Source organism: Megalops cyprinoides, chromosome 17 (genome assembly GCF_013368585.1).
Source record: "Megalops cyprinoides isolate fMegCyp1 chromosome 17, fMegCyp1.pri, whole genome shotgun sequence".
NCBI classification, from domain to species: Eukaryota; Metazoa; Chordata; class Actinopteri; order Elopiformes; family Megalopidae; genus Megalops; species Megalops cyprinoides.
This window is the reverse complement of record NC_050599.1, coordinates 20,354,953-20,382,200: the sequence shown is the minus strand read 5'-3', so window position 1 is coordinate 20,382,200 and position 27,248 is coordinate 20,354,953. Positions and strand designations below refer to the sequence as shown.

Below are 27,248 nucleotides of genomic sequence, written 5' to 3'. Positions count from 1 at the left end.
TTGCAAAAGAGGAATGGTTGATTTTCCCACAGAACCCAGGCAGATGAATTCAATTAGGCCTTTGTGGTATGTAGAGGAGTCACAATTTTCCCAGATTACGCGTCTTATTGGCTGCGTCCTGCTCAGAACAGCCCCCTCATTGCCGTTCCTCTTTGGTTCCACATCACAAACCTTCTTCATACAAGGAAAATCACTCATCCCAGAACAGGCAATTCTGGTCAGAACACATGCTAACCGAATGCTAACCAAATTTTAAAAATCTTGTTTTAAATTAATATTTCAATGAGTAACTGTAATTTTAATTTCACATATGTACATTAACCACAAAAGTACATAGCTGAAAGCATGTAAAGACATAAAGAGATCAGTGACTTGAAACAGGTTGCATGGATAGCAGCTTCTTAATTTTACATTGTTGATGCAAACTCGGCAAGAAATTCGTTAGAAATCAAATTTTTTACTTTTAGTAGACACATTGTCCCTAGGTGCAGATATTTCAGGTTGTCGTGGCAGGTTTTTATTTTTACTTTTATCTTTAATTGTTTGTGGCAGAATAAGTGAACAGGAACACAGACACCATGTACAGTGGAGCACTGCGTCACTCTCTCTCGTAGGTATATCAGTGTCACACAGTAAAAGGTTATGGTTTCTGTGACCAAAAAAGACTGTAGAACAATGAACTAAAACATTGAATAGTGATTCGTTTTGATTAATAAGTCATCATGCATATCAGTTTTATTTAACATAGTTTTGGTGATTGAAAATACACATACAATAAGGTGAAAAAAGAACATAAATGTACATACATTTGCAGTGATTAATAAGTATAGTTTTGGAATTGGTTGCCTTAGGATAGCCCATAGTAACATTATCAGGGATTCATGCACCGCATGGGAGGAGAGTAACGGTGTGTTTTGAATAACACACCTTCTCAAAATCATTTAAAGGCTCATTATGAAGTGAGTAGGAGGGTGACCCTTTGCAACAGGGAGACTTTGTTAACCCTTCCACGCCTGGACAAGTGTACAATAACAGGCATAGTCTGCACTTTACCCCAATGTTTGTTTCATACCGCATATTCTTTGTTGTTATTAATCTTCACTGTGTCATTTCTGTTATGTTTTTTGGAAGACTCCCTGTTTGGTTTACTTGTTTTGCGTAATTACTTCTCTCTGTGGCTGATTCAGTGCAGCCCACGGCCATTTTGTCACACTGCTGTGCCTTTAGACAGGCAATAGCTTGTGGTGTGAGATTGTTTTTCAACACATACGCAATGTATTGTTCACAACAAAGGACATTAAGGATAATTTCCATAGGGAAAGCTGAGATCATGCGTAACATTTAGGTTTCAGTCGCACTTACTCCCATTGTTCTCAGGGAGATAAAAATAGCGAAACGGGGCCCTTGGTAATTTGGCTGTGTGGGGGTTTTTTTGGGTCTGCGTTTGGTTTTGGAGCGTAGCCTAAATACGTCTTGGGAAATTTGGTTAGCTTGTTTATCCACTGAGGGTTTGAACAAATGGCTCATTTTCCAAAATCTGATTTCACTGTTGTCTGTCTGTGCAGAATTTCCAGCTTAGCGCTGTTGATTGCAGAGTTCTGCTGATGGTTTTCAGATAAAGCTGTGAGAGGAGTGAACGATAAGCTCGAAGGACAGTAAACGCACAGCGATAAGACACACGCGTGGGGGGAGGGGTGAGCGAAGGATGAGCGCGTGCAGACCCCCCACGGCGTCCGCCGCGCGATCCCTGACTCACGGGACGCGCGGAGGTGGGGACGCGGAGGAGGAGGGGAGGGTGTGTTTTCGGGAAAAGGGTCCCATCAGTGATTTCCAGGGTCACTGGTCCGTGATTCAGCCCTGCATGAATCACCGGGACGGCTGTTTTTCCTGCTCTTGACTCACCGCCTCTGTTCCTCTCCGCTCCCGCAGTCCCAAAGAAGCTGCTGGAGGAGGCCGGTCCCAAACGAACCCCGTACGCTCCCCCGCCACGTCCCCATGACCCCAACGTTGTAGGAGACAGCGCCCCTCCTGATGGAGCCACGCTGGTGACCTCTGACTCTCAGCCAGGTAAGACCTCCGGTCAACCAGGTATCGTCTACAGCAAGTGTGAGTAAGCAATATGCTGCATTCTAACATGTGAAACCCAGAATAGAAAGGAAATATCATATTAAATGCCATTCATTGTGAAATGTAAACACTGATGTAAACCCTTTTATATGCAAATACATATTGATGTTACAAAAAATATTGAATGAATTCTACACTCAAACCCAAAGGTTTCATAAATTGAAATAGCTGTAATGGATGCATTTGTAATATATGCCGCTTATGCTAATATGTGTTATGATATGTGTGTGAATTTTATACTTTAATACTTTTATTTTTTGGCATATTTTTATATTTCTCCATAAGGGAATCCAGTTGCACCACTATGAAAGTCATTACGACTTTATCATGGTTTAGTACTCGAAATAACTGTCATAATCACCATCGTAAGCATATTCATAATTATATATATGATGATGTTTACAGCAACAGTTGCATTTAATTTGATGATACGCCTCCATAAATGTATCGATTGACATCATTGTGTTAATTAGTTTAAGACAAACCCGAAGTCACGTTCTGTTGGCTTGCACAAGCCCAGAAGGATTATCTGTTCCTGTTCTCTAAATCTTAGGCTGGAGATGATTTTAAGCAAAACGGTCCAAAAAACATACCCTTTTTATTTTCAGAAAAGAATGACCAGAAATAGCCATCCCTGTATGTTTTTGTAGGTAACATGCTAGACAGAAAAATGTTGTTTTGCAAACTGACTTTTACAGCCAACCTTTTCTCTATTAGAGTGATGGTCAAAGAGCGTAATCCAACCTTTTGGCTTCTGTTCAGTACAACCAAAATGTACAATGACTTTCAGACCCCTATTGTGTGAAAAAGCAAAAACAGATACATGGTTAAATTCATCACTCAAAGTTAGAGATCAAGTGCCGTGTAGTGTGGTTAGAATCAATTGAGTGTCAGTCTTTGCCCATTTGAGTGTCTGTATTTGTAGCTTCATCAATACAGCAACTACAGTCACTACAAAAACATCACCAGAATGGTAAAAGATTCCAGCTTTTTTTTTTTTTACTGAGAGGAAAATGTAACAATCAGGGTGAAAAACAGGCAAAAAATGAACTGCCCAGAATGCTGATTGATGTTATTTATGTTATATGTTATATATTATCTGCAACAAATTCAGAGAAAAGAAAAGAGAGCACCTCTGGAAGGACCAAATTGAAACAAAGAAGCTTTTGAAAGCGGGGGTGGCAGAGGGCCAGAGCGCTAATTACAAGGCCGTCCAAAACTGCAGACTCAACAGCTGAACCATGATGGAGAAAGGGGGGCATTAAGGAATCAGGAAACAGTAACATTGTAGCTGAGGCTCTTCAACTCGCCTGCACAATAAGGAAGACGGGCCCTGGAGGGATAGCTCTACCTTTTTCTGAGAGGCAGACGGGTCCCCACACACACATGCCATTACGCCCGCGCACGACAGTCCACTCAGTCCACTGTCTAGCATTCTGGGAAAAGGAGCTTTCAGTCAAGCCTGCCAGAGTCCTGGAAAAACTTCCAATGGATGAAAAGGACGGCGAAGTCGGAGCGCTATGACAGCTCGTCCTGCTTATTTTTTATTATGTGTTTACAGTGTGTGGCGGCCTTCTCTCTGAAATGATCTCCTTTGTTCAATTTCCTTTTTGTTTTTCTTTTGTATTAAAAAAAAAAAACTTAATGGAGGTTAAATGAAAGCAGTTCAGGATTTATGAGTGGCAGACCGACTGGAGGGCGCTGGCGTTTTTAGGGGATGAAAGGAACGCAGGGATGGGGGAATCGTCCACAAATCCTGCCCCGAAGGCCTCTTTGAATTCCTCCCGTACTAGCTACAGACATCCACACTGCGTGCACATGGTTAGACATTACCAAATGTTCTGGGGAAAATCCATCACTCGCAAGCTCACTCTTACAGTATAGTACATAACCATTGTCTGTATTTTATTTGGCTGATGTTTTAATTAAAGGCCATTTACTGTGTGGTCTCCCTTTCCACTCTTACACAAAAGACTGGCTGGTCTAGTAAATTACACATGCTGTGACTTTTCTCTTCTTTTTGTTGAGTAGCCTCCAAAATACATGCAGATATACATTTTGTACTGTTCTACTCTCTGATTATATGGATACATACTAATAGGCAGTAAACTGTCCTACTAATTATAATACGTATTGATCAGTAAGTCACATAGTGCTCACGCTGAGCTCTGCTCTCCTGAACACCCCCTAGTTTTACATTGTCGTTCACGTGCTGCACCAGAGGTGAAAGAGAAGGCCACACGAGACACACCAATCAGAGCAACCATGGTGGCAGAGTCCACAATGTTTGTCTCAGTGCAATGTCAGATGGCATCGCTAAAAAAGGCAGAGTACGAGGTTCCATCTTGCCAAACCTGCTGCCACCTCTGTGTTTTTCCTCAAATACTGTACCGCCTCAGAACTAAAGCCAAAAATGTACTTTATTTGTTCACCCTCAGCCCCCAGTAGGATCTGTGGTTCCACACATCTGTAGTACAGGTGAATATTATAGATTTGTAGACCTGACTACAGGCAATTACAGAAACGCTGTAGGTAAAAGGAAAGGTTGTGTCCCTTTGTCTGAATGTGAAAGTGAGAGATTTTGGTCAGATTCATGGGCAAGCGCTTCCTATAGAAATGGATTAGAACTATCCTGGTTGCTATGTACTAGGATCAAAGTCTGATTTGCATATGAAATGTACATAAAAACAGCAATGCGCCCAGATGGTAACGCTTACCTCCTCGGTCAACGCCGCCATGTTTAAACTCAATTAGACGGAATCCACATCACACGTCTTAAAATTAGAGTCAATTTCCATACTGTGCGTGCCACAGGTCATACTTAGCTAACTGGCCTCATTACAGTTTTCAGGTTGACTACTTTAATTCATGTCAATTTCTTAGAGGGTGTATCCTGTGTTTACAAGCTGTCTGGTTGAGCTGTTTTGTTTTTGCGGAGGCGTTACTTACAAACATTTCCCTCGTAATTTGACCGTAAATGCATATTTTACATTCTCGCTGCCAATTACAGTGGTTGCCCATCTGCAACCTTTTAGGATCAACTGCAAGGGGAACTGTCAGATGGTGGGGTGCTACGAGCTAAGAGCCAGTAACTAAAATGTGCTTATTTGCAGCATGCATTTGTATGAGCTACTCACAAATCTGCACACTTGTATATGTATGCAAAGGACAAAACTACAAAGGAAAAAAATTAATTCAAATGAATGGCATTAAAGTCGTGTCCGAAAGGTCATTTTGAAAAGAGCTGTATATATGCTGCAGTCAGCTCGCTGCTTCATATGCATTTGCATCTCAGTGGCCTACACTGTGCAGATGCGGTGATAGAACTACATGATTGTGATCCCGTCACCTACGTCTCTGTTTTCCGGGGGGTTTACAGGGAAGAAGAAGCGAGGGAGGGAGTCTGGCACGTTCTCCACGGGACACAAGACCTCTCGGGACGGCATCGGCGAGGCGATGCCCGGGACCCTGACCCCCACCATAGACGCCAAGGCTGTCAGCCCTGATATGGCTCTCATCAGCAACGCCCTGGCGGCCTACACCTTCATAGCAGGTACACACCTAGACCATGATCCTCTCTGCCCTGTAGCTGAAAGAGCCCGGGATTACTTTATTGTACGCTGAGATGGCCTCATTAACACTGTGGTCAGTGAATGGTGAAGGTTTGGATCAAGGGTCCAGCTATGCTGCCCTACCTAACCAATAAATGTTATGGCTTTTTGCACATTACAAAAGGAAACAGTCTGAAGGAAACTGAAATTTCACAACAAGGCAAATGATAAAAAAAAACAATCAAATCTGACCAGTTAGATGATGAGGAACTATATGAATACCAAATACCAATGCATTTGTAAAAATAGCACACACCCTCTGTATCAGGAATTCAGGAAGTCCTCCCCTCCAACAGTTCTTTTTGATTTACAAATTTCATTAACCACTTGCAACAGACTTTCATTTATAAACCCTTTCCAGTCACAGTAAGGTGAGTCAGAGGTAATTAGTAACCTATACTGAAGGTTGGTAGTGCACAAAGAATGTCATTTTATCTAACTTAATATTTCACTATTTACCTTTAATGTATTCAGTGACACTAGTAGTATCTACTTTTTTAACCAAACTGTGTTGTATTTAGGTGGAATACTTCTTTAATGATTCTTGTAATGAGTGTTGAAGCTTATTTATCCTGTATTTCATATTTATTGTGTAATGTCTAATATCTGTATTCTACACTTTATATTTATGATGTCTTTATTGTTTTATGCATGTTTTATTAGTACAAATGATTAGTTTGTTTCCTGAATTTTAGTGTACACTGCCGTAGGATTCTGCCTACATATGGAATTGCCCAAAGAGTCAACAAAGATTTGTTGAATATGTTAAATAAATAGCACTTATGCAAATGACCTGGTGGAAACGCGATGTGGGAGACGGATCAGTTTCCCCCTGTCACCTGTGCCAGGCAGCTGCTAAAACAGAGGGTTGGACTCGCTTCCTGTTCATTTACCTCCCAGCTTGACATAAGATAAACACACATCTTAGGACCCTGAGCAAGGCCAGTTCTGCCTGCAAGCCCTGGCAATAAAGGAAGAAGGAAAACACACACACGCACAATTGCTAAAAAGATCTGGCCTGAGATTACCTCAGGGAAGCCCAACCCTCGGGCTTTGTGTGCCGTGCATGTGCGCTGCATCAGCCTGGCATATCTTGTGCAGTGATTTAGTCACTATTGTCTGTTCCTTGGTTTAATTAGCGAGTATTTATTTGGGGATACGCAGACTTTTTTTTAACCCTTACCTCAGTGCGCAAGAACGCGCTGAGCCGTTGTGAAGCACTGCCGGGCTAGCCTCTTACCAGGACTTATCCGTGTCTATTTGCAGACTTCATAGACTTTCCACTGGAAAGGTTAGAAAAAAGAACAAATTAAACAGAACTTAAATTGTTGCCGCCACAAATATAACATCCCCATTCACCATTTAGTCCAGTGAATGCAATGGGATTTTGTAAATGTTGCGTAGATTACATTTGTTTCCCCTTTCAACAAAGATTGAATTTATGTAATTATTAATTATATATAATTAAATGTAAGTTATTAAATGTAATTTAACATTAGGTCATGAACTTATCATTCGGTCCATATAATCATGTATGCGATTTCATGCATAAATGGTAGGATATAGTAGATGATATTTGTAAAAAAATAACAAATATGAAATGTGGTAATAAATTGTATATGTTGAAATATATACATCAATTTTGACATATGATAGTAGTATTTACTATGTTTTGGATGGTGTATGGTATTTTGCTGTACTTTAACACCTTCTGTGCTGACAGTGACCTCCCTCTCTCCGTTTCAGAGCACCCGGAGCGTGCGGCCCTGTTCTTCGTGTGCGGCGTGTGCCTGGGCCTCTTCCTCACGCTCTTCGCCCTCGTGGTGCAGATCTCCTGCCGCACGGACTGCCAGGCGCGGCCGCCCCGGAAGCGGGCGCGCGCGGCGGCCGAGAGCGCCAGCGACAGCAGCGACAGCGACTCGGACTGGGACACCACCTCGGACCTGTCGGCCCGCCGGCACCGCCGCTTCGAGCGGACGCTCCACACCAACGTCTTCACGTCGGCCGAGGAGCTGGAGCGGGCCCAGCGGCTGGAGGAGCGCGAGAGGATCATCCGCGAGATCTGGATGAACGGGCAGCCCGACATTCCCGGGACGCGCAGCCTCAACCGCTACTACTAGGCCCTCCCGGAGGAGGGGGGGCGAAGGGGGAGGGGGGGGGTCTACCGGGGGGCGGCCCTAGCCCGCAAGGGCGTCGTTCGCCCCAGACCCGCCTATCGGACGGCCTCCGGTCCCGCCGCGGAGCGCCCCGGCACCTTTTGCAGTGAGAATAAGCTCTTCAGCATGTGAAGCTTGGCCTAGAAACTGCAGCTTTGGAGGTGGAGGAGGGGCGTGCTCGCGGCACAAGGCCACGCCCCCTTATCTTTGATTCCTAATGAAGTGGAGGCCTGCGGGATCTTTCCGCCATAGCTATTGGTCCAATTCTGAAGGAGACGTAAGGACTGCCTGTTAACAATGACCTTGGAAAGGATGGGTAAGTGTGGGGCCACTCACAATGACAGTGGATGTTCTTGCCCACCAGTGCTTTGATCCAGTATTTCAAAACGGACAATTCATAGAGACTGAAGACAGATACCCATATACAGACTGTCTGTGGAAGATCGACGGGAACAATCGATTTTAAAGGACCATTTATAGGATGACCATGAACAAGACTGCTTGCCAAACTTTGAACCAAAAATGTTTGAAATTCATCTCAGCCCTTATAAAATCTATTTTAATATTTAATAGTTTTATTGTTGTTTTTTTTTTGTTATGAAATATTTTTATACAGTGGCAAAGCTTTGTCTGGCACCTCAGGGATGGAATCCTAGTGTTTCATTGTATGAACATTTGTGTTTTTTTTTCCTAAGAAGGGGATCATTACATTGCTTGAGTTGTGTCAGCATTTAAAAAAAACATATGGAAAAGAACCTCAAAGAGGCTAATTAATCATGTCATTTTTTTGGAACACGCACAGTGGTGTGCCTTACCCAGCTTATTGGATTTCTTTGAAAGCGAAAGTGCATTCGTTTAACATGCACTCGTACTGTACTACCCCAAATTTGGTTTCGCTACAACTGGTGTGAGGTCAGGGCATAAGCCAGGAGAGTAGCATAGCCGGGCAGTTCCTTCCACAAACGATGCCTAGTATCGATTTGTCATTCCACCATTTCTCTTTGACATTTCTCTCGCCCAGCGGTACCTCAAAGAAACGTAAAACGGCTGCTCTTCTCTCAGAGGGTCGAAGTAAGGGTGGTGTCACCGCAAGCCGTTGTCATTGTCATTCCTGACCTTTTAGTCGTCACCTAAGGTGTGCAAGGGCATATTTGTTTTGCCACAGGAGGCGGGATGATTACTCGCCCATCCGTAAGTGTCCATGGCAGCAACATGGAAACTTTTTCTGTCGGTCTGGTGTGAAGCTTGTGTTCCATGCCATGCCAGAGACCAGGGTTTGAGTCTGGGCAGCTCTTTCTGCTTGCAGTCTTCCTATTTCATATGACATATGTCATGCAGATAAGCAAACTGAAAAGCAGTTTAGCCCAGCTCTTTAATTCAGTGACCCTCAGCAAACGGAATGAATTGAACACAAAGAAAAAGGTTGAAAATGTTAGAAAGAAAGGGATAGCAATAAATTCACTACTACAGAAATTGCCTCGAGCTATGTGTTTTTTCTGAAGGTAAGCTGTTAAAAACCCTGTAGTTCCTTTTGCAGTTTTCTTTGCTGTATTTGACTCTAGCAGCCATGAGTTTGTAATTTTCTCTACTGCAGCGATGAGATGGGGAGACATGTTATATTGTGACAAATTTAACAGAATTCTCACAGTTGCAGACCTCCAGCATTTCAATTTAACTGAAAAGGCTTGTGTTTAAAAATGGAGTGGGATGTAAGATATGCCAAAGGCTGGTAAATGAGACCAAATATGACATCTGTGCTTGAAATAAATTGTTCAAAAACAGAAAAGGACTTCATTTATTAGATTTTGTTTTCTATAGTCATCAACACATATGCATGTGTATGTATGTAGCGTAGCGTCTCCCTTCCACAGATTTCCAGACACATTTTACAGTGCTGTGGGAAAACTGACCTCAGTGCAGTTGGGTGCTATGATGGCAGCCATGTGGTGTCAGAACCGCCACAGATATGTTACAGTGGAGAGGTGAGGATTTTTAATTGGCTAATTTGAATGGGTGGCAGTTTTCCAAAGATTTCCACATAAAAAGAAAAACTGACAAATTTTCAGTTCTGCTAGGACATTGGATTAACATCTTTAGTCCTTGCATTTAGCGCTACAGCGTCTTTAATGACACAGTGAGTCCCTTTAACACCTCAGCCAAAAGACACAAATAAATTCCAGCTAAGAAATAGAAATGTTGTTGCTCTTGAACTTGCCTGCAGAATGAGGAAGACTAGCCCAGAGGCATACAGGTACCCACACACACACATGCCATTACGCCCGCGCACGACGGTCCACTCAGTCCACTGTCTAGCATTCTGGGAAATCAGTCAAGCGTGCCAGACTCCTGGAAGAACTTCCAACGGATGTAAAGGATGGCCAAGTCGGGGCACTACGACAGCTTGTCCTGCTTATTTTTATTATGAGTTTACAGTGTGGCGGCCTTCTCTCTGAAATGATTCCCTTTGTTCAATTTCCTTTTTGTTTTTCTTTTTAAAAAAATTAAAGTAGCTAATGGAGGTCAAGTGAAAGCAGTTCAGGATTTATGACTTGAACATCTTGAAGCTGCTGGTGTTTCTCAGTGGTGAACGGAGCTGGGGGAACTCTGCCATTATTGTTTCCTGTAAGGATTTTTAATGAGGCAATTATCTTTGGGAGATATGTCAGCCAGACTGACTGTTTGAACAGGACAGTAAGGTTTTTGCATTAAAAGCCACAGAATCTTTAATGACCACTGTGAATCCATTGAACATTGTAGCAGAAAGATAACTAAGTAATGACAGTTAAACAGCCAAAATACTGATAAATAGAAATACTTGACCCACAAAACCATCTGTCCCAATCTGTCCAATTTGTGCTCACAGCCATTTTGAAGCCATGTTGCAGTGTTTTTGAGCTGTCAGCTTTCATGTCTGTGTGCTTGAGTGTCAGCATTTTCCCCCACAGCCTTAGTCCCCAGCTGAGCCATACCGAAGAATCTCACCATTCTAGCCAATGCTATGTAAAAGTCCTGTCTGTTACAGCCATTAGCCCCATGTAATACACAAACACTTCTATGAGCTATAAAATTAGTAGTGTGAAGCTGCGGCAGCTGTAAACGCACACACTGCACCTGCATCATTGTCACATCAGTCATCAGTTAAGGCTTTGCATTACATGCCTCTGATTTTTGGCAGAAGGATTATAGAATGCCCTCTGCTGGTAAGAACTGGACCTACACCGTGGTTATGTAAGAGCCATACACAGAAAATACAATTTGGCATCCTGTCTAAAGCCCTATTCACACAGACGTTTTCCTGAGGTCCCTGAGGTATTTATTGAGTTTTTACTCATTCTCTGTCAGTGCAGTCCTGTGCCAGTTTCTCAGACTGGAGCGTTTCCTGACATTACCCCCTGACCATTTTAACTACCGTCTCTCAGTGCATCTCAGGAAACCCCGTGGGGTTTCTGTTTAGTTTAAGAGGTCTTTGTTCTTTCCCCTGCGAGCCAAGGAAGATGGACGATTTTGAACTGCAGACCTCTGAACAAATCAGTGCCCCAGTTTTGCACACAGAGTTTCCTTATAGACCACGGGAAATTACAACACTCAAAGCGAAGCAACAGATGTTGTTGCACTACATATCAGTTGCCGCTTGGTATGTCAGTGCAATGTTTTTTGTTACCTACAGCTCCACTGTTGTCCTGGTTCAAGTAGTTTTGATTTTGGTTTGCTATTATGTATGTGTGTTGTTGTAGAAGTATCTTATTTATCAAAATTAAGTTGTTAGGAAGGAAACACATGTGCATTTGCCCATATTATTTAATAAGAATCCAAAATATTGGTTACTTACAGTTTTTAACACCATAGGCAACACTCTTTATTTTCATAATACAACACATCTTTTCCTGTATTAGTACACTGGCTTAATTCATGGAAGGGCCTTACTGGTAAGCAGCAGGTGTGAGAGGCTACTAAGGTTACAATATCAGGTAAAACACCCAGGGAACCTTATGAATGCTGGTCCCGGAGAACAGGTGCAGCAGCCTGTATTTTTGCATCAAGCAAAGGTCAGAGCAAGGTCCTGTAGATTACCAAGGCTTCGGTACAGATAAATCACATACTTCTTGTAGCAGAGTCTGATTTAGTCCTTTTTTTTTGGTCTTAGTTTTGCTTAGGTTTAAGGTTGTTATATGTCTGAAGACTTCTTTGAATAACGTGAAAGATCTACTTGCATAGTACAAATTTAGTTTGACCTAAGAGACTAAAACATTGTGGACACTATAGCCAGAAATCTTTCTAAAAACACCTGAATTTGCAAGAGCAGAAATACTTTATAGTTCAACTTTCAAGCTCACTTCTCCTGATTTTCCAAGGGCAAATAATCTATAAACACATGTTATTACTGATCAAGGTTTGTTGTATTGACCAATAACTTCTAATGCTGACTTCTTAGTTCGTGACTAAGGGGATTATTCTGCACACGTACAGTTGTTAAGATGTCACAGTTTTTATTAGTTCGCCTCACCTGACTTGGTAACATGGCTGCTGAATGCGTAATTGTGCGATAAAGGATTCTATGAAAGTCGCATTCTATCCTGCGCCGGGCTGCCCTGCACGCCTTTGATGTTTGTATACAGAGTTGTAAGGAGAGTCTTCTCTGTTTAAGTGTGATTGGCTGCGTTAGCGGAGGTTAGTGGGGTAACCCTCTGGCAGCCATCTTTCAATTGTGTCTGTTACCAAAGCTCTTCAAATAGTGCTTTGCTGAGAAGCTTGATAAAGGTAAGTTTTACAGAAAAAGAATAAGCAGCGCGAATTCAACGACACCTTGCAATGCAGAATTAGAGCAAGCACGGCAGCGTGCTGTAGATGTCATTTCTAATGGTCAGGTATACAGCTGAACGAAGTTTCAGGCAAGATACGTTTTCGGAAAGGCAAGCTAAATGCACCTAAAAGACTGAATGCAGTAACGTTATAGCAGCACTGGCTCCTTTATGTGATTTTTCTTTCCTGTCAGAAATTGCATGGTTGTTTTACATGGTTGTGTTGACTTCGTGACGCAAACAGTTCAGTTAAAATGTACCAGAGCATCGGCTGGAACACACTGCTGTGAAATACAAAACAAAATGTTATGTGGGATATTGCTGGTCTTATCGGTCTGATGTCTGCTACACTACGTAATGCAAGACATTCACCATTTTGTCTTATCGCATCTACACTGCCACCGTCTTTTGGAATCCCTGCTAACTGGCTGGATGTTGATATGTGGCATGAGTTCGCATTCCTCATGTGATGTAAATGAAATTGCGGTATTTTCATGTATGTGATTATTTGTCTTTATTACCTTGACGGTGTATGTTATTTATTTTGATTTCAGAGTAATTTCCAATACATGCTTTTCACTTTGTTGTTGCTCACGTGACAATGCCGTCATTTGAGTCTATTACAGTTATTTTCATGATGGCTAATGCAAAAATAAACTATCGTTTTTAATTCCTTTGAAGTTAATGTCGGACGTGATGTAATCGTGCAAAAACCGGTGTAGAATTCGTATGACCAATTACCAGATTACTGGGACAAAAATAATTGCACTCAGAAACTCAAGAGCACTCATGCTCATTCATGGTTTACAGGACTTGATCTACTAGAAGACGATATTGCAAATCTCAAGTTTTCACTACATAAATACGTGCAGTTAATTAGAATTGCGGTTCAAAGAACAGTGCTCCTTTCATGTTCTCTGAGGTTACAGCGATGCGCTTTTTTTCTCTACAGTGTTCGTAGAGTGGGCGTACGGAGTTGGCACAGAGTTGGTTATTCGATATTTTTGTTGTTGTTACTGCTATAAATAACGATAGTGCCCATTTCAGTATTGTAACGTTACCGCTAGAATGTACTTATGTTGTCATTGGCATGTGTGATCAGGTGGGACGTGGTGGCCAGAATCAGGACATGTGTTCATTTTGTGGGTGTTTTTATTTAAAATTGATAAATTGAATTCAGACCACCTGGATTATCATTTCCCCTTGACATGCTTGAATACCTGAAGCATTAAACCTAGCCATGAACGTCCTCTCATTTTCTTAAAGAATCTCAACTTAAACTGATATGCACTCGTAAAAGGTTTTATCTGTTTGACTCAGGTGTTGCTTTGCCAGTTAATCATAATCATCATAAAAATTTAAATAAGCAATACTTTTGTTTTTATGTTGTGTAGTTTGCTGTAAGGGTGCAGGAGAATTTCTTATAATTTGTTATAAATATACATTTGTGTCATATTGGCCAGCTGTGAAACATAAATCAGCCAAAAGCCTTGTCCTGCGATGTTGAACGCTACGACATAAGTGGATAAACATAAAAATTACATAAATGCCTTTGTGTACGATTATCCAGCCACATAATTCATACAAAAATGTAAGGTTGTAGAACAGACAACATAAATTGGTTTTGGTGCCACCCTAGGGTCAATACGGGTATAGCTGATTAGCCAGCTATATACCTTACTGTCATTATAGAATCTGTAGCACAGTACAATTCTAGCCATTTCAAATGTTAATACAAGTTGAAACTTGGCATATGCTTGCTTAAAGTATATGTAGGCTTAACGGTGCTTAACGGTAGTACAGTAGTGTGTCAGGTGCTTGTTACCCATAAGCCCTTGAGAGCACCTACATGCAGTGATTGAACTTCCAGAAAATCAGACCATTTTTGGCAGAATCATGTTCAGTATTAGGTTTCAGAAAACAAGCTTCTAAGTAATACTAACAATAGCTAACGACATTTCAGCAACACACTATGCCAACAGTCAACAGCTGCCTCAGGTGAGTTAATTCCTGCACAACCACAATAGCAGGAACCAGAGGGACAGCTGTGGAAGAGGAACGATGCAGGTCCACAGTAGATAGCTACCTGGCTGTATTTACATTTTTGTTAGATGTAATATTAAAATAAAGAAATAGAGTGGTTCACTTAATTTGGTGAAATTTCCTGCAAAACATGAGACTAGGTAAGGAAACAATCACAGTGACTCGACTGAAAGATCACTAACAGGTTGATTGTATTGCATCAAAACTATGTGTTTCTTGCTCATTTTATTCTTATTTTTTTAATTGCGTTGCTGATTAGTGGTACTTCTGTTCCTGCTCTTCATCTTGTGTTATTTGTCAGAGAAAACATATTTTTTCAAATGAATATTTCACCCCATGAAACAAGGTACCCTCTTATGATAGCACCAACTCTATTAACAGTATGAATCATAATGAAATAAATCAGAAATCTACATTGTAAGGGGTGTTCACCTGGTGTGTGCTAGTGTCCGTAGGATCTTTTAACTAAAAGGTGTTTTGTTCTCTATGCATGTGTTTTTCAGACAGACCCCTAGATCATAAACTACCCTTTAATTTACCATTTATAGTGCTCTGATGTTATTGTGGTGCAACTCAATAAATATTCTACACCTTCAATTATAGTGTCTTACTCTTTGAACATCCTGTTTACTCTGTGATCACTAAATGTTTAATCACATGCTTCTAGAGCAATTAATCAGGTTTGGATACACAGCAGGGCCGCACTGCAGTTTCAGAACGGCCGCTGGAGAGCAATTCAAAGGCAACATACACACGACCTGTTTTCTCAGGTGCTGGACTGAAAACCTGCATGCTGTATACTCTCAAAACACATTTATTCTTGTCCTAACAAATATCCGCTTTGGGCAAATACGTTTTCCTGTGTGCACTGTAAGAAAAACATTGTTTTGGGTGCAAACACTCCATGGAGTTTTACCTCTTAAGAGTAAAAAAAATCTTTATGTGAATATATGTTATATATCTCTATAAAATCTTTATATGTATATGTGAACATGGTGTTGCATGAAATGAGATGATTGGAATGTTGTCTCCCCAGTGTGAAGGACCATGGCACGTACCAAGCAGACTGCCCGTAAGTCGACTGGTGGGAAGGCACCCAGGAAGCAGCTGGCCACCAAAGCTGCCCGTAAGAGTGCCCCCTCTACAGGCGGGGTGAAGAAGCCCCACCGCTACAGGCGCGTACCTGCCATAACCCATTCATACCGCTGAATTTCAATAGGAGAAACTGAGCTGAAGCACCTTATGCCAATATACAGTAGCAGTGCTCCATCATAGGTTTAAACCCACTACCCTCAGATGTAGCAACCAGTGATTTTACCGTTACATCATATGTTCTGTAATACTATCCAGCCTAAATGAATTAGGTAATTCTGTTAGTTCTCTTCATATCACTGTGATTACTCACCAAAATCTTTAGTTTGACAATTAGATTGCAAGGCCCAGATCCAAATCTCACACACATTTAAAAATCTAAGCTTAAGGGTAACTTGACAGGAATAGGAGAAGGATGCCAGAACTGTTAATGGTAATTTGTCAGGGTGCATTCTCTTAAAGCCCTGACAGTGCGTACATTAGACTAGATACATGAGAGCAGAATGGGATTGATTCCCAACAGGGTCTCTATCCTTTAAACCATCAAACAAACAATTGAACTTGAATGTCTGGGCAGCAGTATTGCGCAGTGGTAAGGAGTAAGGCTTGTAACCTTAAGTTGTTGCCGAGGCCATGGGGCCAGTTGCTGGTGCGATTACATATGGGGCACTGCTGCACATGCTTGGACATGGTTCATAGCCCAACAATTCTTCAGTGAAGACCCAACTGTATAAATGCATATCGTGTAAAAAGTTGTAAGTTGTAACTATGTAAGTCACTCTTGATAAGAGTGTCTAGAAACTAATGTAATGATTCAGTAAATCCAGCCACATAAATGCAAAAAGTAAAATCTAAGTGTCATTATGTCCCTTGCCCTTGATAAGGATTTCAGCTAAGTGACTACATAAGTTTCAAGTGACTACATAATGCAGGCTTAATGCAATTCAGATATTAAGCTTTAAGTCATGAATCACAAAAAGAACCTCTCTAATATTCCCTTTTCCATTTGAGTAATTTTCACCAAATTAGAGTGTTCCCTTCACTTTTTGACTCAGACAGATATGCCAGTCTCATCTTGATATAATGATATTAATACTTTTTTTCCCCCTGAGACTACTTTTTAAGCTATGTACATTCACTGGCACTGGTATTTTTTTAGATAAACCGTGTGTACTCTGTATTGTCTGTATTGGTTCAATTACTGTTATACTTGTTAACAAGGTACTTAACCTGGATTGGTCCAGTTGGTATCCAGCTGCATATAGAGCAAATGTATAAAAATGAGCTATGTAATTCGCTGTGGGTAAAGGCACTGCAGTAATGAGATGTTCCTGAAGACTGCTGGCTGTGCTGATGTAACTTGCGCCACTTCCTTCCCCTCGTCTCTCTTACATACAGGCCTGGCACTGTCGCCCTGCGTGAGATCAGGCGCTACCAAAAGTCCACTGAGCTGCTGATCCGTAAGCTGCCTTTCCAGCGCCTGGTGCGTGAGATTGCCCAGGACTTCAAGACTGACCTACGCTTTCAGGGGGCTGCTATTGGTGCACTGCAGGTCAGTATACTAATGTGTATACTGTATACTAATATACTTTTTCCACTGTAGAGCTGGAACCCAGCTAGCTGGGGTAAGTCCAGGTTCTGGGTTGTTCTCCATTGATTTTTGTTGTGCTGACACTTGTTAGCTCAGCCTGCTAGCGTTACTGATGCTGGCCTGCAAACATGCCATGAGCTGGGGTGGCAAGCTGCAGACATATGCAGGGCCAATTGGCACTAGTGCTGTAAGCTGACAATAATGAAACATGGAAGGGAGAAAGGAGCATGCAGCCATTGCTGACCATCTTATCTGTTTGTGTGTGTGTGTGTGTGTGTGTGTGTGTGTGCGTCTTTTAGGAAGCCAGTGAGGCATATCTGGTGGGCCTGTTTGAAGACACCAATCTGTGTGCCATCCACGCCAAACGTGTCACCATAATGCCCAAAGATATCCAACTGGCCCGTCGCATCCGCGGAGAGCGCGCCTGATCTCCCACAGCCACAGAGCAGCTGTCTTTCACATGGAGGAAAAAAAGTCTATACTCTTCCATCTCACTTGGTAGTGATGAGTGTTGGATTTATTCCATATGGAATGTGACATTGATATTTATTTAGCTACATTTAAAGTGGGTTGTTGGAACTGGGGGGCGGGGTGGTTAGATAGTTTTACATTTGCATATGTAACGGATGTTCCATTGTTTCATTTGTATTTATTTGTTTGTCTTTTTTAAAACACTACCAGAGGTCAGCAAAAAACAAATGTAGAAATGTGAACAAGATGTAATTTTTAAGCATTTTAATACAGCTATATGTTTTACAGGATATACCAGCATAACTATATATTTTCATTTTGAATGGAACAACTGTTTTATGGTACATTGTATTTTAGACACAAACAGTGTTAAATCATTCTGTCATTTGTGGGCTGGAAACAGTATTCTGTTAAATACATGTGGTGAAAATGTTGTGGTTTTCATGAAATGTTTGCTATTAAAGTATTAATCAGGAAAGTATTTTGTGTTTGACCTATTGACATTTTTAAAATTGTTGCCACACAACACCATGCCAGTATATCATATATTATCATTACAAGTATTATTGTTGTAGGTGTTATATTTTTTCATAATTTCTGCCAAGAATAAAGAAATGGACAAAAAGCTGTCATACTTTTTATACAACCTGATTTATTCTACATCTGTACTGGATCTACACATGGAAGTGTTTCAACGCATTCACTTTCCAACTGAGTATAAATAATATTAGACAAATTGGAATGACTCTTTATAATGGAAAACACATTACTTAAGAGACAATGAGAGCATTTAAAGTCAGTGCTTTGCATAGCAGTGCTTTTGGGCTAAAGGCTAAAAATAATAAATACGTATTTCCCTACATGAAGAAAAGTTTTTTCCTTACATGATCCCACGCTGTGCTGTCATTCAGCTGTTTGAGGGATCATCTTTTGCTCTCCAAAGCAGTCGGCATGTGTGTGTTTATATTATCCATGGCAACCACGTTTATTTCCGTGGTTTCCTGGATACATAAATACAGCGTTGCAAGGACGGTAAAATGTGATTGTATCTCTACAAACAACTCCTAGCTAGACTAGGTTACTTACGCGTGGTAATTTACAGTTCAATATTTTTAAGTGCAAGGACTGGGCTTCCACGGGAAGCACATCAGATAGCTAGCTTGTAAGCTACGCTATATGCCATGACAGACGACTGGCGTCACGGACTACCTTTTCTACCAGGGAACACCTTCAGGGATCTCACGGTAAGTTTAATCACAAACACAAATCTAATCAGACTATGTAGCTAACTTTACTCTAGCCACGTTTACATCACTGACAAGAGAAAAACCATGATACAGAACAGGTAAATGCAGAGGAATGTAACATTAACAGATAAAGCCAACAAGTTCTATTCTGCAAAAACAATAAAAAGCAGTTTAGGTAATTAATCTATTTTATTTTATACGTTATGTTAGCTAGCTCTGGCATGAACATCGATAATGTTTAGTGGGAGAAAGCAGTCTAACTGAATGGAAATTCTGTCAGCATGCATCCTCTTAAAAGGGAGGCACCCCGTAGCAAGCTAATTACTTGCCAATGCAAGCTATAATTTGTTACAATTGACTCTTACTGAATCCCAATCTTCGTATAACGTGACAGCTGTTTTACTGGGTCTTGCCATCCTCCAACGGTTTTACATCGTTTGCAATTTACAAAATAATTCCACGATCCATAATGCTCTATGATCAGAGTTCTCAGGTTCTTGATTGAAGAGTTTAAGAATGTTTTAGCACGATCCTATGACACATCCTTGACCGGTATTGTTGTTTTCCCATACCCTTAGAAGGCAAATCACCACAGGGCCCAGACGCTAAGTTATAAGAACGGCTTCCTGATACCGCAAATCCCGAAGGTAGGCATTGGGCAAACTGCTCTCCTGTCGGACCACCTGACCCACTGCGAACGCACCCAGCTGACCGTACAGACCACAACGCGAGCAGGTCAGGAGGCCATCCCCGCTCCTTCTGTGGAGTTCATCCCTGCCCATGTCGCCTATGACAAAAAGGTATCACTATTCTTTCCTTTTATCTACTACTACCATTCACAGTAGTATTACATATTACATAACTAAAACGATACATTTTTTTTCTTTCATGGTAATATGGATTAAAATGTGTCTCAAGAAACAGAACGATACAATTACAAAAAAACAAAATAAAAAACAAACAAAAAAAATTACCTTGCCTGATGTTACAGGTGAATATAACAGAGTAAAAAGTACATTTATATAGGCCCTAAATATTCACACCACATTTAGAAACGTTTTGACCAGCTAGAGGAAGGTTACAGAGTTCTGAGCCCACCTAGACAATTCCTATAGGTAGGGTGACCATATGTCCTCTTTTTCCCGGACATGTCCTCGTTTTGGGACCTAAAACATGCGTCTCTAAACAAGGACGTGTCCGGGAAAAAGAGGACGTACAGTCACCCTACTATAGGGGAGTGCTGTGGAGCAATTTCACAACCTCAAGCAGCCAGGGCACAGTGACAGTTATCAGAGCTAACTGGCATTAGTTGCACCTTGTGGTCACAAAAAGCTCATGCTATAGGCCTTTGTTGAAACGGTATTCAGTGGTTTTTGCCGCTTTGGTGATCACCCTGACAGGGAATACACTGGTATGTTCTTAAAGAGGAAGAATACCATCTGTCAGTTTTGGCTTGGGATCTTTGCAAATCTACTGATACTTACAGTACTGTTCTTGTGTGGCAGAGCTGAAGTGAGTAGCTCGTGTGAGCCCTGCGTAAAGCCTGTGGGGTAGCATAGTCACAGATTACATTACCTTCAAGCTGTTATTTTGTTGTTCAATGACATTTGCTTTAAGGTCACAAATTAAGAACAAAATAATCAATTTGAGCAGATTTAAGTAAATGCCAAGTAGTTCCAGTAATTACACTAAAGCAGGATAAAGCCACCCAGCTATCATTGTTCCAAGACAGACATTTTGAGGCGACATAATATGAATATATAAAAAAATGGTAAAACAGGTAGAGCAGCAGGTAGCATTACATACACTCAAATAATTTGGACCAGAGAGAATTTGTATTGGGCTTGAACAGAGGCACTTCAGTCTTTCACAGAGCTAGATTAGTGGTGTTTACTCTATCCAATAGTAACTGCATTCCAGAGAAAAATAATACTAAAACCTTTGTCATTCAGGGTTCTAAAGACAATATACAGTTGTAGATTGATCATGACCTGAGCACAGATGCTGTATTAGTTTCAGGTGTTCTTTCACCTACTTACTAGTGTTATGGGGTTGGATAACCTGATCCTGGATCAGCTGCAAAGGGAAGAGAGTACCTTCTGTATCCAGTCAAGCAAGTTCCCTGAATTTCAATAGCTTTTTTCCTTTTTTTCCCTTTGAGACAAGAAATCATTTTAAAGCTATAATTAGGAGGCTAGCAATGAATAGTAAACCTTGATCACATTTCAGAGAGCATCCTGGTCTTTGAAAGCATTGTTACCCCACTGAGGTAGGTCCTATTCCTAGAAAGCTGCTGAAACAATTAGGCTGCTAAATTTCTTAATCAGTCTGGAAGCACATGCAGCTCTCGTGGGCCATTGTAGCCTAACCATGCTACTGTTACTTGTAGCAGGACTGTTAGTAGTATAACTCTGTCAAATCAGGCCGGCTGTATCCTGGCCGAGGACAGTATTTCCCTTATATGACTGTCAAACCAATAAGGTCTCTCCTCTTCACTCTCTGTACTTGTCGCACAGGTGCTGCGTTTCTATGGGTACTTCCAGGAGGAGATCCAGCTGTCCCCTCTGGAGAAATACAGAGTGCGTCCTGTGGTCATCTGCTACTACCTGGAGGATGACAGCATTTGCGTGATCGAGCCCGAGGTGGAGAACTCGGGGATACCCCAGGGCAAGTTGATCAAAAGGCAGCGGCTGCCGAAAGACAACCAGGGCGACTATTACCACTGGAAGGACCTGAACGTCGGCATTGACATATCCGCGTATGGGGTCACCTACCGCCTCACGAGCTGTGATGCCTTCACAAAGGTAAAGGTGCCCCGGAATATAATGGCATAGCATCATTATAAGATGGAAAGCAGTCTTCCATTTTTGCATCCAAGAACCTATTTTACATATTGGTTTGTGCTGAAATCATTCACTGACGTGGGTTCTAATTAACTGCATATTGTGTGCTGAATTCGGTAGTGCTGGTATATACAGTCCTTACAGCTATGCAGATGTCAATACTGTCAATGTCAATGTCAATGTCTATAATGTCAAAAAGGCTTAATTTTCCAAATCCTTTCCATTGACTTTGCGTACTGAAACCTGTCCACAGCTTGTCATTCACCTTAAGGGATCACTGAAAGAGAGGGTTTCCATGGGATGCCATTGTTTGTAGCTGGTCACTTGTGTGGCTGTGTTGTAGGAGTACCTGGAGAGTGAAGGGATTGTACTGAATGAGCCAGAGGAAATACCTGGCGACCCCTACACAGATCACCGTTCCCAGCCCCAGCAGTCCTACATCACCCCCACCGATTTCGACAGTCTGAAGCAGTTCCTCACCATGGATCGCAAGGTGACCGAGGCTTGCCGTCATTCATAGATATTCAGAAGTGGTTACTGAGTTCCAAGACATTGATACTGGTTGCCATCCAGTGCCATTTCTCGCATGCCCTTCATTAGACAGAACAAGGATAGATCCTAAACACCTAAAGAGGATCAGTAGTTCTCTTATCACTTTGCTTGATTATACTTATTACACTTACTTAATTTTTATTATAGCTTACGGGTATTTATATGCATCCGTGATTTAAAACCTGTTATACATGTTATATCCATCAGCACTTTATATAGCTTCTGTATGTTGTGCAGGCTGTATGTAAAAAACTATTGTCATGTTTTTTGAGGCGCCGTCTAATGAGCTGCAATTTTGTAAGCCAAGTCCCTGCAGATGTGACCTTTGACCTACTGACTCCACCCTCCAGGTGCTGCGCTTCTTTGCCGTGTGGGAGCAGGCCGACTCCATCCCCAGGGAGACGCGGCCCGTCACCATCCATTACTACCTGGTGGACGACACAGTGGAGATCAGGGAGGTCCACGCGCCCAACACAGGGCGAGACCCCTACCCCGTCCTGATGCGGAGACAGAGGGTCCCCAAGGAGATAAATCCTGCCTGCGGTGGGTAGCCGTCCGCTTCTCTCGGCTCGCCTTGAGGATAGGATCTCAACTGAATAACAGGGCCCATTCAGTACACTATCAGGGCCACACTGTCACAATGGTTATGAAACTGGCATAAGTTGGTGAGAAGGTTACAGGGTTGACTAACAAATGGAGAATTACTCTTGTGTCTATGAGTGAGCAGCTCTTTTTGAATCGTTTCAGTAAATGTTCATCAGTTCACACTGATATGATGACAGTTATATAAGTTGCAGGACTGTAGCATCTATCAAGTAAAAAAATAATAGAACACAAGGTGTGCTTTCAGTGGTGACTGCAGGACCAGGTTATACGGATTTCTGACACCGGCAGTGGTTTGTGAGTGGAACTTTCGGTTTGACTCGCTCTTCAGAGCCATTCCCTAGCTGTGTCCTGGAGGTGTCGCCCCAGGAGGTGCAGGAGTACTACTCCCCCAGGGACTTCAGGGTGGGCGAGACGCTTAGCATTTTGGGTAGAGAGTTCCTGCTGTACAACTGCGACGAGTTCACCCAGAACTACTACAAGGAGAACTTCAGTGACATTGACGTCAAGCCCGTCCAAGTCCTCCCCAAACCTGAGCCAGAGATTAAGAAGGTATGTGCCATTTTACTGTGTTTGCCCTTACAAAGTGTAAGGGAAAGCACACATATAACAGTCACAGTGAGACTGTGTTTTTTTTTTATTTCATGTGTTGTTTCATAAGATCAAAAGTAGAAAGCACAAATGCTCAGTAAATCAATAGCGCTGTGCAAGACCAACAACACACCAGTAGGATATTAAGTATCTGCCGTTGCCATATGGTGTATATTTCCTGTGTTGCCATGTCATGCATTAAAAAGATTTGGAAATAAAGACATTCTTAAGACTTAAGAGCAGTTGCGGAAACCTAACCCTTTAAATCAGCTTCATTTTTACGACTAGGATGTAAGTCTAACCTGGGGGTTTATAACAGAGGATCCATTATCCCTATAGATGTCAAGCCTACGCTGTGGGCCACATTGCACCTAATAAGTCAGGCTGATTCTCGAACTGACGTCCACAGGAGATCCCCCCCTACAACGGCTTTGGTTCCCTGGAAGACTCCTTCCAGAACTGCATGTCCCTCATCCCCGCGCCGCCCAAGAAAGACCTCCTGAAGATGCTGGAGAATGACCACAAAGTGCTCAGATACACGGCCAGGCTGGTGAGGGCAAAATGCTTGTTCATAGCAGCTTGTTCCAAACTTTGTCTCCCATTTGATCTCAGCTTGCGTGTACAATGGAGCTGTAACTCATGAGGAAATCACTAAAAGATGGCAGTGGATTCCGTTTGACTTCTGTTCTATGCTAGTAGGGTGCCCCCTGGTGGTGAATTTGAGGCACTTTACCCTCATCCCACTCAAGTGCTGTGATGAGGCTGGGATGTGAAACTCATTCCATATGACATACTTTTGAAGGGGTTAAAAGGTGGGGAGGTCATAAATACCCAAATGTAAAGGATGATTTTTAAAGCTGGAGGAGAGTTCATTCTGTAACTGTATCTGCTAAGTACACAACACAGTACACACGGCAGTAATCATCTCAAACGCTCTCCATCGCAGGACTCCCAGAATGAGGAAGACACCACGCGCCGCTTCATCTTTTCCTACTTCCTGTCCAACGACATGATCAGCATCTTCGAGCCCAGCTTGCGCAACTCTGGGATCATCGGAGGAAAGTTCCTGGAGAAGACCCGCATCCCCAAACCGGGCAGCTCGGTGGACAACCCCGATTACTACGGGCCTGCGGACTTCGCCATCGGGGCCGTCGTGGAGGGTACACCCCCTTCTGTTTGCACTCAGGAGCTCAACTTCAGCGATTCATAAAACATTACAGCTAACTTCCATGCATTCCCTCTTTTTAGATGCTACCAAAAAATGTTTGGAAGCAATTAAATACGTTTGCAGAGTGCATATTCTCATGAGAGATGAGATGTAAGCATTTTAATATCATTACTATTTTTCCAGTATTAAAGGAGGAAATGGGCAGTCATCCCCCTATACTACTTTATTATATCTTACGGGTATATTATCTTTTTTGTTACTTGTATATTTACACATTAAATGACATGATTATAATTATTGTTTGTAATCATTTTAATACATTAAAACCTTCTGTCCAGTTCTAAATACTGCCTTTCTAGACAAGGGTCAATGAAAACAAGTGTTTCAAGTATTTCAAAGGCTACCACAATACCTGCTGGTGTCTTATCTTTACCAACATAACCGTTTGCTGTTGTGGGCTGGATATGGGTGGTCCCACAACCCTTCGCTCAAACGGAAGTTAGAAAGAGACGCTACCTTTCCATCCTGCTCACCCGGCCGTCTCCCCTTCAGTGTTCAGACGGCGCTTCGTGCTGACGGACGCTGACCTCTACGTGCTCAAGTACCTGGAGAGCATTGCAGACCAGATCCCCTCCCACACCCTGGACTCTCTGCGGCGGCACCACGGTGTGGCACCCGAGCCGGCCCAAACCACCGGTAGGCCCCGCTGTTTTCCCACCAATCAGAGTGCACTCAGTGAAGGATACAGATTTGGCAGAAGATCAACACGTCTTACCCTTTATTTGAATGTTAGAAATTAAATATATAAGAAGTCTGTGTTGCCCCTGTTGGTCCAGAACTGCTTAACTGCATTTGATCATCCTTGGAGGAACTTCTTTTGGTTAACGCAAAATAATTGCTGGTCACAGTCTCCAAAAGTATCTCAAAACAGGTATATGGAGCTTTGTTAAAGCACCAGCAAAATGGCAACTGCTATCTGCAGTTTATGAAAGTGGAGTGGAGTGGAGAAGAGACAATTTCTGTTAGACTAATGGCTTGTTCTCATTAGTGTACTTTTTCTGTCATTAATGCTGCATTAAAAACATTTTTCACATTTTGTTTTCTTTAACAGAGGAAACTCCAGAAACCAAAAATGACTCCTGATGGAGAGAGAACTCAACCTTGTCGCTTCCCTAAATACTCCAGGACTCCATATCGATCATACATCAGTGTTTGTTACTCCTGTAGTACACCTCTACAAAGGCCAAATTAACAGTGAATAAAGGGATTTAAACACACTTGTATTGCAATGCATAGAATAAAGGATTCTTTCAACCATGCAAAACATTAAAAACTTCATCTTGCGGTTGCTCTTGTAGGATTTCGGGGATTGTTGTCCTGAATACTGATGTCCAAGGGAAAAATGTGAATGCTCGCTGATCTGCCATCCACACCCCATGATATTACGGTCAAGACATACATCAGCAATGCTACAGTTCTAACATTATGAAGGATGTGAGTAAGTAGCACTAAACACCAACAATGAAAGGGAAATCAGACGACAGGAGATTATCGAATAGTGTTAGGTATTAAGAAAAAAGGAGATGTGTAATACAACAGACATACCAAGCCCCAGATAAAAGTAACTCATGTAATTCGTCCTTGTCTGTGTAACAGTTTTCATTTTGCTGTTTACCTCAAGTTGTGTAATAAAAAGGCAACACTTCCTAAAATGTGTTCCTCCTAGAACACAGACTATTGCACTAACATTGAATAGAGGCTTACATATATTTATACACCTGTGAAATTGAAAACCCATGTCTCACATTTTAGTAACTGACAATTAACTTGACTCCAAAGTCAAGATTTTGTGTTAAAACAGCCAGTCACACCAGAAACAGCTGTGTGAAAGACCAACTTTTTTATGAAGGCTATACTGTAGATAATGAATTGAAGACTTCCAATCTGATACTCAAGGCCTTACCAATTCTGATAACCTATACTAGTGTTTCTCAACCCTCTCCTGGAGTACCCCCTGCCCTGCATGTTTTAGATCTCTCCCTGCTCCAACACAGCTGATTCAAATGATCAACTCGTTATGAACTCCTGAAACTGCTTAATAACAAACTGATCATTTGAATCAGCTGTGTTGGAGCAGGGAGAGATCTAAAACATGCAGGGCAGGGGGTACTCCAGGAGAGGGTTGAGAAACACTGACCTAGACAACAAAAGACTGTAAAAATGGTAAAAAGATTGTGACATGCAAAATACCAAAAAATCATTGAGAGTCTGAATAAACACAAAATGACTCACTTTTTATTGAATATTTCCATCTGATTTCCCTCTGTTTCTTTTTTCCTTGTTTTCAGTCATCT

The 27,248-nt window shown here is 41.9% G+C and overlaps 3 protein-coding genes across 5 annotated transcripts in view; all 3 read left to right on the top strand.

The window, feature by feature from the left end:
- LOC118792485 (protein eva-1 homolog A) overlaps positions 1–7,858 on the top strand; it is a 73,560-nt gene extending 65,702 nt beyond the window's left edge. For all 3 annotated transcript variants that reach the window (XM_036550342.1, XM_036550340.1, XM_036550341.1), the window contains 3 exons: positions 1,930–2,067; positions 5,507–5,680; positions 7,485–7,858. In XM_036550342.1, coding sequence (XP_036406235.1) covers positions 1,930–2,067; positions 5,507–5,680; positions 7,485–7,858 — 686 coding nt within the window. The remainder of the gene's footprint in view (positions 1–1,929; positions 2,068–5,506; positions 5,681–7,484) is intronic.
- Positions 7,859–16,461: 8,603 nt separating this feature from the next.
- Positions 16,462–18,063, top strand: LOC118792462 (histone H3.3A-like). Its single transcript, XM_036550317.1, has 3 exons — positions 16,462–16,466; positions 17,227–17,380; positions 17,719–18,063. The coding sequence occupies exons 1-3, from the start codon at positions 16,462–16,464 to the stop codon at positions 17,845–17,847; spliced, it is 288 nt and encodes a 95-aa protein (XP_036406210.1). The 3' UTR covers positions 17,848–18,063.
- Positions 18,064–18,923: 860 nt separating this feature from the next.
- efhc1 (EF-hand domain (C-terminal) containing 1) lies at positions 18,924–26,199 on the top strand. Its single transcript, XM_036550503.1, has 10 exons — positions 18,924–19,134; positions 19,716–19,937; positions 21,654–21,941; positions 22,324–22,473; positions 22,883–23,075; positions 23,467–23,687; positions 24,136–24,276; positions 24,673–24,886; positions 25,447–25,590; positions 26,006–26,199. Exons 1-10 carry the CDS (start codon positions 19,072–19,074, stop codon positions 26,035–26,037), a joined length of 1,668 nt encoding a protein of 555 aa, XP_036406396.1. The 5' UTR covers positions 18,924–19,071; the 3' UTR covers positions 26,038–26,199.
- The last annotated feature ends 1,049 nt before the right edge of the window (positions 26,200–27,248 follow it).